At 40.5% G+C, this 18581-nt stretch overlaps 1 protein-coding gene across 1 annotated transcript in view; it reads right to left on the bottom strand.

Annotated features, from left to right (window-relative positions):
• Positions 1-1858: 1858 nt before the first annotated feature.
• The window catches only part of astn2 (astrotactin 2), a 298857-nt gene continuing 282134 nt past the window's right edge, over positions 1859-18581 (bottom strand). The window contains exons 22-24 of the mRNA XM_008279213.1: positions 6677-6777; positions 5030-5213; positions 1859-2096 (exon numbers count right to left, since the gene is read on the bottom strand). Coding sequence (XP_008277435.1) covers positions 1859-2096; positions 5030-5213; positions 6677-6777 — 523 coding nt within the window. The remainder of the gene's footprint in view (positions 2097-5029; positions 5214-6676; positions 6778-18581) is intronic.

Below are 18581 nucleotides of genomic sequence, written 5' to 3'. Positions count from 1 at the left end.
AAAGTCAGGCGACAGTGACTTGCACTGTTAATGCTCAGACCCTAAATACACAAGGAAAACATTTCATCTGCAGATGTGGTAAACAATTTTGGGAAGCACAGTTTTTTTTTTTTTGAGGAGGCGGGGGGGGGATTGGAAGTCTTGTGCCACTTGTGGTAATCTAATAGGGATGCTGCACAGCTGCTGAAGAAAAGAAACGTCTTCTGGTTTTCTATACATTTTTAATATTTCACATTCTTCAGAAAAAGACAATCAAAGCCACATAATAATAATAATACAGATATCATTTTTTGACTTTTTTTTTTTTTTTTTTACAATTTAAAATTTACAATATAATAATTTATTATCACAATTCATATAACATGAGATGAACATATTTGAAAAAAAAGGCATTGTTTGTCTCCGTTAAAACAATATCCATGGCTTTGAAGATTGGAAAAATAAAGAGGGTTAAAAGGACCACAGGGTGATCCCTACAATCACTGACTCCTCACCATTCAGTGTACAGTACCTCATGTTTAACAGCTGGATGGACGGAAACCGTTCGACTGCCTGAAAGTGGTGCTCGGAATTATTATCCTCCTTGTCGTCTGAGCGTACATGAATATGGGAGGGAAACAGATCCTGTATCGAGAGAGACTCCGTGTTCAGTCTTAGCTTTGATTTTCAAACATTCATTAACATATGATGATCTTATTGCAAATCCATTTTTTTTTAACTTGCAGAACCGATTTCACAATCCACTGAAAAGTCGTCAAGCATAGAAATTTTTGAATCTGATTGTTTATTTTCTTGCAGTAGCATTTGGTGTGTTGATACCAAAAGTCATTTTATGAACTTTTGTGTGGCAAAAGCATTGTTTATCTTGAGGTATAACAAATCTGGGTTCATCTCAGAAACTTAAAAAATAAATCCTTAAAATTAGTTCTTATATATTCAACAGTATTTATTTTGGATATCGTAGTACTTAAAAGGCAGATAACAAAAAACGATTTCTACATTTCAGCACTGAAATTAAAGCTGAATCAAAAGTCTATGGATGAAGATATAATGTTCGAATGCCACCCTACTCTGTCTTTGCATAATTTCGTCAGGCTGGGTAGAAAAGCCTAAGTTATCAATACTGTTACCACACAACGCCTGGCTCTATCAAATGTCATCATATAAGACTAACTACATAGTTTCTCACTTACTGGTTTTAAATTCCTGAAGCAAAGCTCTTTTTTTTTTCCTTTTTCTTTTTAATAAACTTGAAAACAAGTAAGTGAATTTCAAAAATGGCTTTAACACATTTCAGTTTCCTCCTTTCAAATGAAAGTCGTAAAGGCAAATAAGTTATACTATTGATTTTTCCTTAGTTTTTTTTTTGTCTCTCTTTTTCACGTGTTCCAGGTAAGCATCAAAGCACCGAAAAGGAACTACAATATTACATTCAAAGGATTTTAAGCCAACCACTTTTCTTTTTGGCTGAATGATATTTTACATGTTCACACTGCAGTTTCTCATTGATATGTGCAATCACTGGCATTTTGAAGAAATACGTCCGCTCCGGAAAGTCGTTTCTTTATTTTTTTTTTTCTTCTAGAATCTTCTGTCTTATAATAAAAGTAGGCCACACAAAAATATTTTCGGTAGCTTTAACACAATGTCCAGTGATGTCGGAGGGTTTTTCCTTTTTTTTTTTTTTTTCGTTTTTTTCGGAGCCTCTCCTGGTTTTCAAAATACACCAGTCACGTGAGAGACGCTCGCCGCAGAGTGTACAGAAGAGGTACATCAATCAATGATGTCATTTTGCAGGAGAGAGAAAAAAAAAAAAAAAAAGAAAAGAAGACGCACTGCTCGTCTCTGGACTCCTGTCTCATCGGAGTTTGGTGTTGCTGTATGTGTTGCGCTGTACAGAAATGAGCTTTTCCATGCACATGGTGCGACTGTCGTGTAAAGAGCCGTGCCACATGTTGCTGGGAGGTCGCCCCTCTTCGCTCCGGCAGTAGACGTACGCCATGGTGTCCGTGCGGCTCTGGATGTGGGTGCTGCGCAACAGGGAGCGGCAGTAGAGGCTGATCTTCTCCACCCGACGCAGGATCAGGTTGGCTTTTCTATTGGAGGAGACGAAGAAAAGCTGTTAATGTCAATCACCATTACATTTTCTCAGATGAGGCTCTGCTTTCCTACAAAAACCAAATATGAATTAAATGAACTCATCAATGTAGTGAAGTAATGTTGGAATTTCGGGTAACACTGGGTTACAAAAAAATACTGATTTAGGACATTTTTGCAACGCTGAATCCCAAAATGACATCTGCTTTTCTGGTTTTTATGCCAACTCGATTTAAAAAAGATCAATTTAGCCACTAAATCGATCAAATTTTTTGACATTAGCGATTGATTTATTTCAGTATTCCTCAGATGAAATCAGATTTTAGAGGAAAAATGTCATTTTCTAATCCTCTTCACAGGCTAAATGATCCAAAAGTTGATGAGCGTAAACATTTGTAAAGGTAAATACAAGCAAATTTACGGTGGCCCAGAAGTGTCACAACAAAATAAAAGCCACAACACAACACAATAAGCCACAGCACAAACAAATTAACCACAACACTACAAAATAAGCCGCAACAAAACACAACAGCTGCAACGGAAGTTGAGCAACCAAACGAAGTGGGCAGAAGCCGGAGATTGTTGGAAACAACTTGAAAGTAAGTAAAATACTGATGGCAAATAGTGTCCATTAAATTTATTCATTGACTTATTCAAGGTAAACCAAAAACTCACTTATGGACCCACTGAGCAAACCTCAGATCAGATGATACATATCGGTGCTACGTCCTGTATGTGTTTACCTGAGTGAGAAAAATCCCGTAAACCAAAAAGATTTCGCTACCCCACCTGCTCTGCATAAACCTCACATGGGTTCCTCCACCAACCTCTGTGATGCATTCAAACAAAAGAGACAAATTGGGCACCGTGTCCTCATTTGCACCTCCGCTGGCTTTGTGTCTGCACAAAAGTAAAAGTTTCAAACTCTACCAAAGAGTTGTTTCTCTCCTGTCATTCTGATGGAGCTGCCAGTCCGGGTCAAACAGTGACATTTAGAACTCTCTGGTACCGGTTCTGTTTTAACACCACACCGGAGGCAGCTGTCTGGAGTGAGCGAAGGTAAGAATTTCAAAATCTGGGAGTGAAATTTACGACATGAAGGAGCCCCCACATGTCAGGTCAGCTCAATTTAAAAAGAAAGCCTCTCTATTTAAGCACACACAAACAGCATGTACACAAATATCTACAGCGTCCAACGCTGGGGAGCTCATACGTTACTAATACGAGGAAAACACACACGGAGAAAGGCAAAATTCCATTTGTTTTGAAAAGCAGTGTCTGCTGAGCATCAACATCTGTCTTTAGTTAAGCAAGGAGTACAGACATCCTTTTCACTTATTTGCTGAAAAGGGTGGGGGGGCATTTTCTCATTTCCCTTAAATTCTTATGTCTGAAACAACAGAATACCGAACACATTATCAAGGGAGGCGTGGAAGCACGTGAGCCAGGGATGAATTAAAACCGTTTAATGCCACTCACGGCGACAAACAAAGAAAAAAAAATAGCTTCACTGTAAACTTTGAGATTGCAGCTACTAGATTTGGCTTTATGCGATTTAAGCAACTAAATCCAAAGTAATTGGTTACAACACAAACACAGCTTCAGTCCAGAAGAGTGTGTGGCAATAAGGAAAAGTACACTGCAGCACAAGATAATAGCAGTAATCATGGATCACAACCGATCCGGAGAAACACAGAAATATGACGGGAGCTGGTGTTGACTTGCAACAATGGTGGACGTTTGGGAGAGAGAGCTTGTCGGGAGGAGAGCTGAGCGCGCTTACGTTTCACTTGGCCATTCTGTTACCTTTTAAAAGGCACCACCAATAGAGCCCGCTTGTAAATTACCGCAACGAGGCTCAACCCTGCCAACTTCAGGCAGTAAATAATCCACACTCGCTCATCCAAAAGCCTCCACCGCCACCCCGTCGCCCCCCTCGCAGCTGCCCACACACAAACACACAAACATCCCCACCGAACTCCCGATTTCCAACCTGTGCCTCCCACCCCCCTTCACCAATCAGAGAGAGGCTTCCTAAAGTTATTCCTCAATTATTATATTATTTATGGCTTGAAAAAGGAGCGCTTCCAGGCAGTGGGGGTGGACAAACCAAAACATTGGTCTGTAACTTAATATCTGGTGTTGCTATCATCAAGCGCTGCCTTAGTCAGACTCGCATACATGAATGTTTTTGTTCTATACTTCTTTTTTTTTATTGTTTATACTTCCTCTTGTGCTCTTTTGTTAGTCAGTAAACTCCTCTTTGTTCTGGTGGTGTCGTAATGTCTGCTCAATCTATCAATGGGGGCGTCCCTGTAAAAGAGGGTCACGGGTGAGGGGATGTCGGGGTGGTATGGCGTGGACACGGATGAACTTTTTTTTTTTTTTTTTTTACATGAGAAAGAAGAGGAAATGGAGTTGGAAGTGGAGTTAGTGTTAGCCGAGTATCACGTTTAGTGTTTGGCTTGGCTGTCAAACACTGTTTTGGCATTGCCATGGTGATGTGAGGAGCGACTGTAACCCCGGAGTTTTTACGGTGACCTTGCCCACTTGCTTTCTAGTCGAAGCACTTCTGGAAGTGTGTGTGTGTTGGGAAATGGCGCTCCTGCCTTGTGGAGGGGTGGGGTAGGGTGGGGGTGGGACTGACAATGACATGAGTAATGAGCTGAAGGATCTGAATCTGGCTACACTGGTCCAGACAGCGCTGGCTATGATTGTTGTGTAAGAAACCTCAGGATGACTGTAATGGATCCAAAACAACATGTTCCATCAAACACGATGACAAGGAGACATGGATAAATAGTGCTCGACTAGACAAAAAAAAAAAAAAAAGACGTTTCGTAGACACAAAGCAGCCATTACACGGTCGTACAAACGGACAGCATCTTCCAAGCCTGCATGAGAAAAACCTCCAGCATCCAAATCGTCTCACCTGGGGCCCAGCTCGTCCTCGCTCCGCCAGACGAAGTCTCCAAACTTCTCGTAGTGGGAGTTGTAGTGGTGCTGGACTCTGTATAGCAGCGGAGGAGGAATCTCCATCAGCGTATTGTAAGCCATCTGCTGCTCCTTTCCGCTGGTGTAGCCGTTGTACAAGTTGTACACCTTGTCTGCTATTTCTGTCGGGAGGTAAGAGGCAGACAGAAGACAGGCGGAGAGGCTCAGAGTGATTTCACATGTTCTTTAACATTATGTTCCTATGCAGCTAAACCTGTTCGCCCGTGGTAAGGACACAGTGTGATGTAGGAGGACATGTGTCTGCTTCCAATTCCATGTTGGGAGGTTGGAGAGGTGGTGTTGGTATAGGTCTAAGAAAGGAGTTTCACCAAGGAATCTGGGGTTTGTCTCCTGTGTAGGGCCATTATTTAGTTTGTACTCACAGTTTGGTTGGGTTTAGGCACCAAAATTATGTTGCTAGCTTCATTAAAATATCCTGCTTAGGGTTAGCGTTAGCTCGACCCTTTCACAAAGCATGTTCAGGTTTACACCCCAGAACTGTTAGGAAGAATTGTCATGCTATGGGTTTAAACATATCTTTTCTTAACATGTTTGAAGTGTTCGTCCTCTTTTCTGGGTTACCATGGTGATGAGTCCAGCCCCATTTAATTAATGATTGACTGACCAACCATCGGAGGGCGATACAATGAATGGCAAAAAAACGTTCATTAGAAACAAATACATTTCCCTGATAGCTGAATTGGGAATGCATGTAGAAGAGCAGATCTTCTTTTTGGAGACAGGGCTCGCTTGCAGAAGCATAACTAAACTGATTTTTAGTCCTTAATAGGCCAAACTTCTAATACGCTCTGATTTCCATAATTCAAATGATTGATGCCTTTCATTTTTGTCTCTGTTTGATAAACTCCTTATAGGTAGAAAACTAAATTTGACATTTAAATAAAAAAATGGTGGAGTGCTCCTTTACATTTTGCCATTTCTAATTTTATTCCCCAGATCTATTAACCATCATGCATGTGCACATTGCGTAGGTAAGATTGTTCCAAATAACAGCTGTATATGGTAAATGGACTGCACTTATATAGAGCTTTTCTACCTTAGCAGCACTCAAAGCGCTTTACAATGTTTTCTCATTCACATACATTCATACACCAATGGCGACAGAGCTGCCATGCAAGGTGCTGCCTGCCATTGGGAGCAACTTCAGGTTCAGTGTCTTGCCCAAGAACACTTGGACTGTGGAGGGATCGAACCGCCAACCTTACGATCAGAGGACAACCTGCTCTACCACCTGAGCCACAGCCGCCCATCAAATGGATCCTCACCTTTTTGTTCACCTCTTTTCTGTCAAGTTTCGTCTGACTTTTTAAAAATAAATGTATGAGTAACAAGGTAGAACCTGATTTAAATGATAGCAAGAACTGGAAATTTGCGTTTCACTACTAATCAGTTCTGGGTATGTATTGTGACAGAAGAGTCCTTGGTTGTGTTTTAAAGGGGGAACACAGTCGTAATGATGCCAAAATGTCACAGTAGTTGTACCCATTTCTATGTCAAAGTATGTACAAGACATTAGAAAGATGTAAATAAAAAAGGAAGTAGTCAAAGGTCGTGGGTGAAGTACCTTCAGCTCGACTATCATCCACCACCGGACACGACGTCCGTACCGAGACGAAGCTTGACTCAGAGTGACTGCCTCGGCTGTCCACTGCATAGAGAGTAAACCTGAGGACGACAGAAAAAAGAAAAGGAGGCAATCTTATTATTCACCATTCAAATTACTCCCAACCTGGCAAAGGTGAGCAGGACATATTCAGCAGATCAGCCTGAAATAAGTCACCAGTTTACCCTTTAAGAAAAAAACTCTTTATCCATAATTTGTCAACGGAGATGATGCTGTGACTTTATAATCTAGAGTTCTTGAATTCATGTCACGCTTGTTGCTTCGGGGTAAAAATGTAAATGTTGGCGGTATTTAATGTCCATACAAGAGGATGAAATGGAACTTTTAATGTAGAATTTCTTGGAGCAAAGTATTCAAATGGATCTTTTTCCTTTAATTAATATGTCAACTGTGATCAGCATCAGCAACTCTCACTGACAAAACCTCCAAAACTGGTATAATGTATAGTTAGAAGTGGTTGTAGGTTGCTAAAATGTTACAACAATCACTGGTTTACGTTTGCTCTCGGTCTCAAAATAAAATCTTTATTAAAAATGTAAAAAATCTGAAATGTTTTTCGAAAGTGTAGAAGTTCTGCTGGGCAAAAAATAGAAAGAAAAAAAACCCCAAACTCAAACATCATCAAGCTTTTTTATGTAAGAGGCGACATCTTTGGCCATCCCTGCTCGGTCTGTAAACGGAGATGAACTCCAGTAATTTCGCCACTAATTTAATCATACGTGATTTTAAACTGGCACCGCATACTTGTTCAGAAAACACAATGTGAACACGGAGCCAGGGATTGTGGGATATAATTGCATCTTAAAAAATGAATACAGTCAGCACCACAATGGCAGAGGAGAACGGAGGAAAACGGCTTCTGACTTGACTCCAAGAGCTCCGAGAGGACAAAGTTCCTTCCCTCTGAAAATGTCAAACATCAGAATGTTTTGGGTTCCATGACAAACTTCAGGACCGCTCAGTACCGCTGATAAGACGCACCGAGGAAACCCAACGCATCTCCAGCAATGTAGGACCACACGGGCTCGGAATGGAGAACAAATGACCTTTACGTGTCCTTTTGAAAATGCCAATCTGTGTTCTTCTGATTATGAGGAAAGTACAAGGAGGAACTGGTCATGCTGAATCTAAAAAAAGGGATCAAGGCTGGCACAGATTGAGCCATCAATTTCCTTTTGCAGGCAGGCAGGCAGGCAGAGAGAGGGTGGCTGCCGTTCTCGTGAACGTGCAGTTATCCGCCGCCGCCGCCGCCGTCTTCATTATGGTCGTACTTAACTCGCCGCCGCAGCTCACTGTGTGACCATGGCAACCACAGACACTACACTAAGAAAGAAAGAAAAAAAAAAAAACGTTGCTGGAGCTACTTTTACTGGTTTATCCGAGCCGTAAACGTTAATTATCTCATTAAAAAGCAGCACTGTTGTTTGTTTAGCTAAACTTGCTGCATTATTTGTGTCATATTGTTAACCGTTTGCTTCGTTTTGAGCTGCAGCGGACTCCGACAGACATTTTAACTTATAAAAACTGTAAATAATGCGACCGTAAATGCTCGATTTCAGCTGCTTGGTGTTGCGCCACAGTTATAACACTTGTGTCTTGATTTTCTTTAAACATCTCGAGTGAAGAAAGCCTGGATGAGGGAGGGACGGCAGCAAAGTGTAGCATATGGCGCATAAGTAATTCGAAGCATAAGTTTAACATTTTAGGAAATGGGTTAGATGGTTAGATTAGATTACCACAAAGAGTGGAATTGGGATTTAACAGGGGAAAACAGTCAGCGTTAAAACCTCCTATAAAATGACGAATTGTTCCTACACTGTAAAACGTGCACTTGGAGCTGTAGTTGAGGTAATGTACTGTAAACTACTGTTCCGATTTTATGGAAAACGTGAAAATTAGGTTTGCCGCTCCTCCAGCGCTGTGTGTCTGACATCATGCCGTCTGCGTTTCTTTTTTGTTGTTGCTGCAACTCAACTACCGTTTGGTTCAAGTGTGATTACAGAGCAAAGAAAAGGAAAGAAGTCAGAATCATGGAGTACATTTTTACGTTTGGGTGAAGCGAGTAATTAGGTTAGAAAAATTGGAAACTTCAAGATGACTTTCTCTAAGATTAAGTTGCAGCAATGCTCATTTGAAAGGAATCAAATGATTTAAGTACATCTAACTTCATCCAGCGGCATTAACAATTTATTTGTGTAAACTTAATTCAAATGTGTGTTATGGAAAAAATGTATTTAAGTTGGTCCAATTACCTTTTATTCTGTGTATTACATTCATTTTTCTATTTTTTAAAATGGATTACACATACAAGATATAGCAGGATCATTACTGAACTGTAGAACTTAGATATTAGCGTGATTAGGTTAATTTTGTCTATTCTGATTATAGGTATAAGGTTTCTTTATTTTGTTTTTTATCAGACAATGAGTATATTTAAGTGGGAGCTGTTTTTGTCGTTGACTTGTTTCAACTGTCACTTAAGTCTTCCTCAGAAACGTCACTGACGTCTGTGGTGACGTGTCTTTATCAGCTGGTGGTTTCCTGGAGGCGTGACCCGCCTTTCCTATGACATCATACTGTTTCCTTACCCGTCATTCATGCCGTCCCATGTGTGGGACAACATGAATGGCCCCTCGTCACGCTTCATGGTGTCTTTGGCTCGCCTCCAGTGTTTAAATGTGTTGCTCTCCGATGCGATGATCTTTGTCCCAGTCCGTGATGTGGTTGCTTCTTCTGCAGTGGTCTGATTTGGCTGATTTTAGGTTCACTTGTTCTGCTTTTTCTTTTTGAGATCTTGTGAGTTGTCCTGATGTTTCCTGTCAGGGAAAACCCGTCGGGCAAATCTGACAGATTGCCAGGAAACCAGCAGCTGATAAAGACACGTCACCACAGACGCCAGTGACGTTTCTGAGGAAGACTGAAGTGACAGTCGAAACATGTCAAAGGTCAAAACAGCTCCTACTTAAAAACACTCATTGTCTGATAAAAAAAAGAAAACTTAAACTTAATATTTGAAAACATCTAAGCCAGATATAAAAAAAACCTATACTTTAAAGAGACATTAAGTAATAGTGAAAAATAGCTGAAGTGAGTTTCCTCGAGAGGTAAATGTTTGGCTCAACCTTTTTAAAATTCTGCAGTAATGTGTAGTTACAGTTTAAAATTCCAGAAATACACAGAATACATAACATGCACACGTCTGGTAAACACACACGAGACATTTTAATCGTCTTTTGGTCATTAGATATCGTCTCAGGACTGCACACAGACGCTGCTTGAATGGCATCTGATGCACCTGTTAGGTTGGAAAACATTACAGCTTTATTACCCCTATTAGAACGGCGCCCTTAAGTAATTCCAGCAGCGTCGACTCCACTTGTAAGCCTTAATCGAAGCAAAAGTCTGATCAGAATAAAAGAAAACACTCTGTGTGTGTGTGCAGGACCAGTACAGGTTGCTTCACAGTCACAGAAACTCGCTGCGAAGATTTAAACAAAACATCATCGCCTGCCCTTGTCACATAATCCCGTCAGACTTTTCTCGACCATTAGATGCCATAAATATTGCTGTGTTGTGCATTTGTGGTGAAGATTGCTCTGCGAGCGAAGATTTTCTGAAAAGAAAAAGGACGTGGTGAATTAAAAGAATCCCCCTTTGGTCAACATGCACATGTTTTTCTTACTGCAAGGGGGAAGTTTTGAAAAAGTGAATTAAGTATTGAGAAATATTTGTAACTAGTTATAAAAAAAAAAACTGTAAGCTTTCAGCAGTATTTCCACAGAGTTACCACTGTAAAAACAACAGAATGACAAAGAGGAAACCACAAAACAAAGTGAGACAAAGTGAACAACTCAAATGGCATTCCGATGCTTCAAAAATGTTTGGAAACACACGAAAATAAAGAAATTAGGATATTATTGTTTTTGCAAAAAAAGTTGCTTTTCTTCCTAAACCCATTTTCATTTGTTTCATGTAATGTCTTTGGAGATCGCTTCCAATGCTGTCAAATGATTGTTTTGTTTGTAACATGACCTGTTTGGACATTGCTCACATAGTTTGTCTGCTCTTGTTATTCAGCGGGGTGGATGTGGTATTCCCCAAGAACCTCACAAAAGACGCACGGGCCTCGCTGGCTCCTCTGCCCAGCAAAACAATGCCGGCATGTTACAGTCACACTGTTTAAATTACGCGGCCGCATAACGTGCAGATGGACGCGACGAGGTGGGAGCGCAGGAGGACGACGACGACGAAGTTTGATCGCGGCAATTTGTTCACTTTTGATGGGATCTGAAGCTTCTTATTGTTGTTTTTTTGATTGTTTAAATGGCTGGCATCAATAATAGGTACGGTTTCCCCTTCCGCAGCCCCCCCCCCACCAGCAATTACAGGATTGTTATGTACCGTAAAAATGCCATTTGAGCCAGGAAATTAAGCCCTCTCCGAGACCCGGCTCGGAGAAGAGGAATAACATGTGCGAGGAATGCACATAAATTGTACTCAAAATATATGTGAAATATTGCAGCCAGAAGTCCCTCACATTGTTATGGATCTCATTTATGCGCCGTAATAGTGGCAGTAAAAAGGGGGCTAAATGGACGGAGTACGGTGTCTGAGCTCGGTACAGGCACTAAGTGATGATAAAGATCGCCTGGGAGAACAAAGGAAGCAGCCAAACTCTGGCCCGCCACGAGAATGTCAAATCATCAAGTAAGAGAATTGGCAAGATACACACAACCGCCACGGCCACCCACCCACTCAAACACACAGATACACTTTCCTTTTCCCTTTTTCTTATTTTCCTATCTACACGAGGTTTGCGTACAGGCTCAGCCTCCGTCTATCCCCCCGTCTCTAATTCGGCGTCTATTCCAAGCCCGTCTGGCTGCACATGGCTCCCTTTGGAAGCGGCTCGGTTTTGTCCGTGTGCCATAGTTTTGAAAGCTCAGCAAACAATGAAGTGGACAAATGGCAGATTAATGTTTGTGTAAATTAACAATGTTGCCATTAAAGTAACCATTGTCCTCTAATTTAATGAGACAGTGGAGAGATGGCTGAACAAGAGATGACAAGACAGAAAGCCCAGAGACAGACAGCGGCGAGAGAGATAGGAGGAGGAACGGGGGGAGAAAGCGATGGTGAGAGAGGATCAATTAGGGCAGTATTTTTGGCATGCCGAGAGAAGCCAGGACAGTAGGGGGATGCCTTTTCCATTACATCAGCATTTGGACGCACATCAGTTGAGCCTGTCCGCAAATCAATCAAACCCGCCGAATTGTTTCTCGTTGCCTGAAGAATTTGTGTCGGCTTACAGTATCTCATGACTTTGAAATCCTCCGATCTGAGTGGCATCGCGCTGGCGTAACGGCCCCCTAAATAACGCTTGCCTCGCCTCTCATTGTAAAATGGAGAAATTAGCTCAGCTCTGAATGAGCTCACTTGCAGAGCAGCGAGACCCGGCGGTCCAAAGTAATAATGACAACACCCCATTAAAAGTCATTCACATTTAAATACCAGATATTTCTGGAAACCGGAGTATTTGGAATATCGCCAGGGCCATCATTTCAGCGGCGGAGGCTTTGAATGGCATTTCACACATTACATTCATATAAAGCCGCTAAATGACATTCGAATAATACATGAGTGTAATATCCATACATTAAAAGTGGGGAGCCTGTTTCCATAACGTAAACCGTCCTTACAAGTGTATCCAGAACTGCCCACCCATTGGAGATCAGGCAGATAAAGGCTTTTGTGCCACATTTCAATAAGTTTAATCAAGTTTCAAGGTATTAAACTCCAGTCTGCACCAAGATGTGATGCAGAATCAGACTGTACCTGTTGACTCTGAAGTTTCTACCAGCACATTAGAATCAGATTTAATTTAATACAAACAGCATGCAGACCAAAATGTTTCCAGTAGCCGTCGTCCATCCCCGTGCACCTACAGGTTGTCACGGTCACATGGTTGCCATTTTCTTATTGATTGGTTGCAGAGCGTCGGGAAGGCAGATGCCAGAGACAAAAAAACGAAGGAAGGAAATGAAAATGCAAGAGCGATGGCGTGCAGCCAAGAAGCGAGAGGCTCCTTTTGTTGAGACTGATGGACAAAAAACAATATCCCTTCATTCCTGATGTGTTTTGGTTCAGTAGCCGTCTGTATTTACGTGTTACCTACCATAAAATGAAACCAGCGCCGGGCTGTGAGCAGTCAGCGTATGGTTGCAAAACCTGGTCGAGGGAGGCGGCACTGCGACATGCTCACGGTCTAAGCGGGACAACAAGACCGTCTGGACCCCAAAATCCAGCAGAGGATTTAAGAAGAATGTTGTCTTTAAAAAAAAAAATCCCCAAAAGAACATCACTTATCACAGCCACAAACTGTGAAAACTGAAAGAACGTCTGAAAATGAAACCAAATCTTGAATCAAAATCATTTTATTCTACATATTGCCATAAACAAACCATTTGCATCGACAAGGTTCTGTAAAAAATTAATATTTTGTGATTCTGTAAACTGTGAAGTCATCGGTGACTCTATTCACATGACAAAACTTCAGCTAATCTGGGCTGAACTGCAGGCAGTGTTTAGACAAAGCCGAAAAGAAACAAGCGTGGAAACATTAAAAATGCCAGTAAGAAAATATCTGTTGTATGTAGAGTTATACACTACATACTCACATAGACTTCTTTTAACCCTCTTAGCACCTAATGTGTCCACATGCATGGACATCACATTTTGGGTTATATTACCACAGTAGTAATTTTTTTTTTTTTAATTTGTACACATGATTTTATTATTATTATTTTTACTATAATTATTTTTTTTTACTACTGTTAGTTATTTTTAAATTATTTTTAGATTTTTATTTTAAAAATATATATCTTTTTTATTTTCTTTATATTTTTTTATTTTTGTATTTTGTATTATTTTATTATTTTACTATTTTATTATTTTTAATTTTTTTTACAAGTAGTAAAATATCTATAGTCTGTAGACTTACCACTTTTTTCATTATTACTTGAGGGCATTTGAAAAAACGTCATACTTGGATATTCCAGGATTTATAATTTTGTGCAAAACAAATAATAGTAAAAATAACTTTAAAACATTTCCCTCACCATAACTTTATTATATTGCACAAACTACATTTCTGGGTTCCCTCTGCTTCTAGCCTTGGTTATGTTTTTTCCATAGCGGTGCAGGAATTTAAATTGCATTGAAAAATGAGCCAACAGTGAATAAAACTGTTTGGGGTTCAGAAAGTTTAAATAAATGTTTAAAGAAATGAATGCTGTTCTTAAAACTTCACATGGTAATTTCACTTTGACATGAAGATTTGATGTACAAATCTCAGCTAATCGACTAAAAGAAATGTAGTTTAGCTGTGCAGCCATAAGTACAGAACACATTTGTGTATTCATACATTCAAGCATTGATGGAGGTCAGAGTGAGGACAGCAGTTTTCTGGTCGACTGCAGGGTAAGATTAACCCGAGTCCTGCCTCGAGACTAAAGGCACTTTAGCTGTGTTTTCAATTGTGGTTTAGTGGCTGAAGATGGTTAAGTCTCGGCAGGTGCTGCTGGCACATCAACAGAGAGGAAACAATATAACAGAAACAAAAAAAAAAAAGGTAGGTCTAGTTGATTCAGGAATTTAGGCTGGCATAAACACGGATAGGATGGCGAAGGAATTCAGACAAACCGTCTGACTGGCTAGGTGTCTGGAGACACTGCATTGGAGAGTCTGGAGCAATTAGAAGCAGCTGAGGAGCAAGAAGGAAGATGTGGGGCAGCTGGGACTCTGGCAGCTCGGAGGAGACTCAGGATCTGTCAAGTGACTCAGAGAGCATTGGTGTGAGTATTGTGTAACAAATCGTTCATTAAAATAACAGGAAGGAGCGCGCGATAAATCTAAGCCACACTTTTGAAATATTAGGTCATCCGCGACGTAAGAGATTTAAGATGTGGCTTCCTTTAGAATATTGTTTCGATTAGCGTCCAGATTTTTTTTTTTAAAGATATTGATTTCTGTCTGGGAAGAACTGTTTGGGTTAAGTAGTTTAAGTGAGTTGTTCCAACTTTAATTTCACAAAAAGCAGAGAAAGAAGTTTTTACATTCGTCCTTCTGTAAAAAAAAAAAAGTCAAAAATGAGAAAGTTTGCATAGCACTGTTGCGTCGCAGCAAGAAGGTTGCCGGTTCACGTCCCGGTGGGGGCGCCGGAATCTTTCTGCGTGGAGTTTGTATGTTCTCCCCGTGTAGTGTGGGTTCTCTCCGGGTTCTCCGGCTTCCTCCCACACAGTCCAAAAACATGTTGAGGTTAATTGGTAATTGTAAATTGTCCGTAGGTGTGAATGTGAGTGTGCTTGGTTGTCTGTCTCTAAGTGTTGCCCTGTGATAGACTGGTGACCTGTCCAGGGTGTCCCCTGCCTTCACCCTAAGTTGGCTGGGATAGACTCCAGCCCCCCATGACCCTAGTGAGGATTGAGCAGTGTATAGATAATGGATGGATGGATGCACTGATGGAAACGACTGGTTCAAACTACTGATTTGTTTTACTGTAACCTAAACGCATCTTCTCTTTTCCGTCATTAGAAGGTAACTGTGAAGTAGCACAACTTACTAAAGCTATGTTTAGTTCTGAGCAGAGGCAACGTCTTTAGATGGTGGTCTAAATGAAAAATTAAAGACAATAAAGAAATTCTTTTAAACAAAACACAATGCAGATTCAGACTTTTTCCAGCTGCTTCCTGCACATGTTTTTGATACTGGTGACAACAGTAACACTGGTGATAATCACTGGATTTGCATACTCTTCTGTATTAGTTGTCTACTCCTGTGTTCATCATCCACAGACTACAATCTGTGAGCCAAACTCATCAACGAATGAAAACACCAATCCAATAACGCCACTCACTTGTCTACATTAACAATAAAGGTTTGTGGTCACTGAACGGTGCCAAAGTCCGACAAGCCAACAGCTATATTCGCGCATTATTTTGCAGTATTTTCGCTCTGCAGAGAAAGAAAATCAGCTTCAGCACACGCTGCTTCTAACGTTTGACATTTTGGAATCAATGGGTTACAGCACAATAGAATGTTAGATTATATCTGGTATAATGGTAATCACTGCTTATTTTCCTAAAATGTCATATTTTGAAATGAGGTTTCAGCTTTTCATAGAGCAGCTTAGTTTGCAGGGAAACATTAGGGGTCATAACAGAGTGGGTAATGATCAAGTGTAACGCCAATACCAGTGGAGCTCTTATCAGGCTCTTGATTAAGACAAGTGGAGTTGGCTGCAAACAGATGTGCCCTCGGACGTAATTCCGACGTAAGTTCTGCTCTTATCGGAGAAAAACAACACGGTTGAGAATGCCTAAACAAAGATAGCGGGCCTACAAAGTTGTAAATTAGGCCTCTTGTTGCAGGTTTTTGTTAGTAGAAGCTTGACTTGCACAGATTAACATTATTGTTGTTTCCTCACTATTGTTCATCACTGTCAAAACTTCTAGGAAAGTTCAAAACTGTGGATGTTAGACATCACAGGTTTTGACTAAATCCTAATTTTGTTATCAGCTTGGAGAAAGTGCAACTATTGGCTCTTGTGTGGGGTTTATTTTATGATCTTTTTGAACTGGGAAATCCTTTTTAAATATGGACTAATACACTTTTCTCTTCTGTGTGAAGCTGACAGGTTCATTAGCTAATGACGTACCTGAATGTAACTATTAGATTAACTTCAAAAACACACTCCCACACACATTGCTTATATATTTTACAGTAAGAAGGAGATCCCTAGCTACTGTACATCAAATCAATCCATCACCTTCTCACTCGCACACATAGTAAAGCTCCTTTTGTGTATGTAACACATCTACAACACAACTAAATTAAACTTGTTTTCATCTCATGTCATTAGCACCACCCTGGCTAACTAATACTCTATGAATTGAGATCTTCCTATTTTCCCTATTGATGTATCTCCTAAAGCAATGTGGATTTGTTTCTGCCTGCTGTACACAGAGCTTTCTCTTTATTTACTTTAGTACTTGATTGCACTTGCATGCAGTGGAAATGCCTCGACTGCGCTGACATTTTGATTCCCACTACAAAAGTAAAATTAAACTGTTGCAACATCCAACATACGAGATGTTTTCTTTTTTTGTCTAACTTTGGCTGGTACGGCACATGCATATATAGATCAGGGAAAACACGACTCTATCAGGTTTCCCATAGTTTTAAAATCCTGCCTGTTTCTTTTGGAGAGCCAATGCTGAAGTTCTCAAAACAAACCAAGGCCACCATATAGCAAAATACTGAAGAACAAAACCTGAAAATACAGAAGGAGGAAAAAAAAAAAAAATAGAGACGGCTGTGTGTGTGTGTTTCATGCGTCCATTACAGCCACAACAACATCTGGGTCCTGTCTGCTTCACCCATTATTGTTGGTCTTTTAACTTTATTTCAAGATGTAGCGGCGGATGAATAAAGGCTCGTAGCAAATGCAAATCACAGTAATATCCTAAGGGGGGACAAAAATGTCTCAATTTGAAGGCAAGTATATTTCTTTGTCTGAAGTGCCCTTTTTAAATAACTTACTTGAGTGGAAACGATTACTATGACGCAGTACAGTAATTAATGATGCGTCATTTAGTTGTCATTGAAATCGTCTTCATCAGTTCCTTCGGTGCAAAAAAAAAACAAAAAAAAAGAACTGCAAAAAAAAAAAAAGCAAACGCAACAAAAGCACCCCATAAAATCTATAAAGAGTGGCTAACTTGTCCTTTCATTTTACGAAACACTGCTTCGTACCAAGGATCCGTCTGTGCTCACTAAACCCTCTGACCAAAGAGAACATAAAAGAACGGAAGCATCCACCACATTAAGTCTAAGTATGTTTCCCTGGTTTAACTGGACCCAGCTGTTGTCCAGGAGAAAGTGTCAAAATTCACTTCCCTCGCCGGGCTGCGCGTAAGACTGACATGGCATCGGCGCAACCACGACACGGCAGCGTGACATTAACCGAGGGGTTAGGCTCACATGACTCGGGTTTAATGACTGGTGCGAATTGTACCGCTTGCAGTTGAGGTCAAGGAAAATATTCATGACTGGTCTCACGACAGCCAGTGTCAAAACCAGCCACACACAACAGTCATGTTAACACATAAAAGCTCAACAGCTTCTTTAAGGCTGATAATTGGAGCTGCTACGCCAGGTTTATGACAGGTTATGTCGTTGTGGTCGAGTAGTCACGACAAAGACGTCTCAAACGATGTCGGCTTCGCAGTAAAAACGATATAAATGCCGAATGACTCAACAGTGAAAAACAATCACAAAGATTCCTTCGTGTTCCTGTTTATGTCAGTCGGATGTACACGACTTTGAATAAAGTGGAAACAAAACAACACAGAAATGTAGATAACCAGAGGAAGTTGTGGTGTTGCTGATATGTTGCTATTATTGTTTGGGCTAGCTGCAAACACGGCCATGATATAATCCTAAATCAAAGGTCTTTATACGGTGAAACAATCAGATAAAGTAGCAGAGATTGGAATAAATTGGAAACTGAGATGAAAAACTGTGTCGCCGAATACTGCAGGTGAGTGGGATATGCTAGTTTAGAGGACTGTGCTGTCTATAATTTCTCATTTTAATAGTGATAATAATTGAAAAACAAGGAATAAAATCCTAATCTGTGCTAAAATTTTCGTCCCACTTAACATCTAAAGACTAGAAGCCACCTTCCTTCACTTCACAGATGCACATAAGCTGACTTTGCCAAACTTATACAGAGCCTTTAGCATTTTAAGCTGCTATCTGCACCAAACAAATAAATAAGACCATC

Source organism: Stegastes partitus, unplaced genomic scaffold (genome assembly GCF_000690725.1).
Source record: "Stegastes partitus isolate 25-593 unplaced genomic scaffold, Stegastes_partitus-1.0.2 Scaffold148, whole genome shotgun sequence".
Classification (NCBI taxonomy): Eukaryota; Metazoa; Chordata; class Actinopteri; family Pomacentridae; genus Stegastes; species Stegastes partitus.
This window is presented reverse-complemented; position numbering and strand designations above follow the sequence as displayed.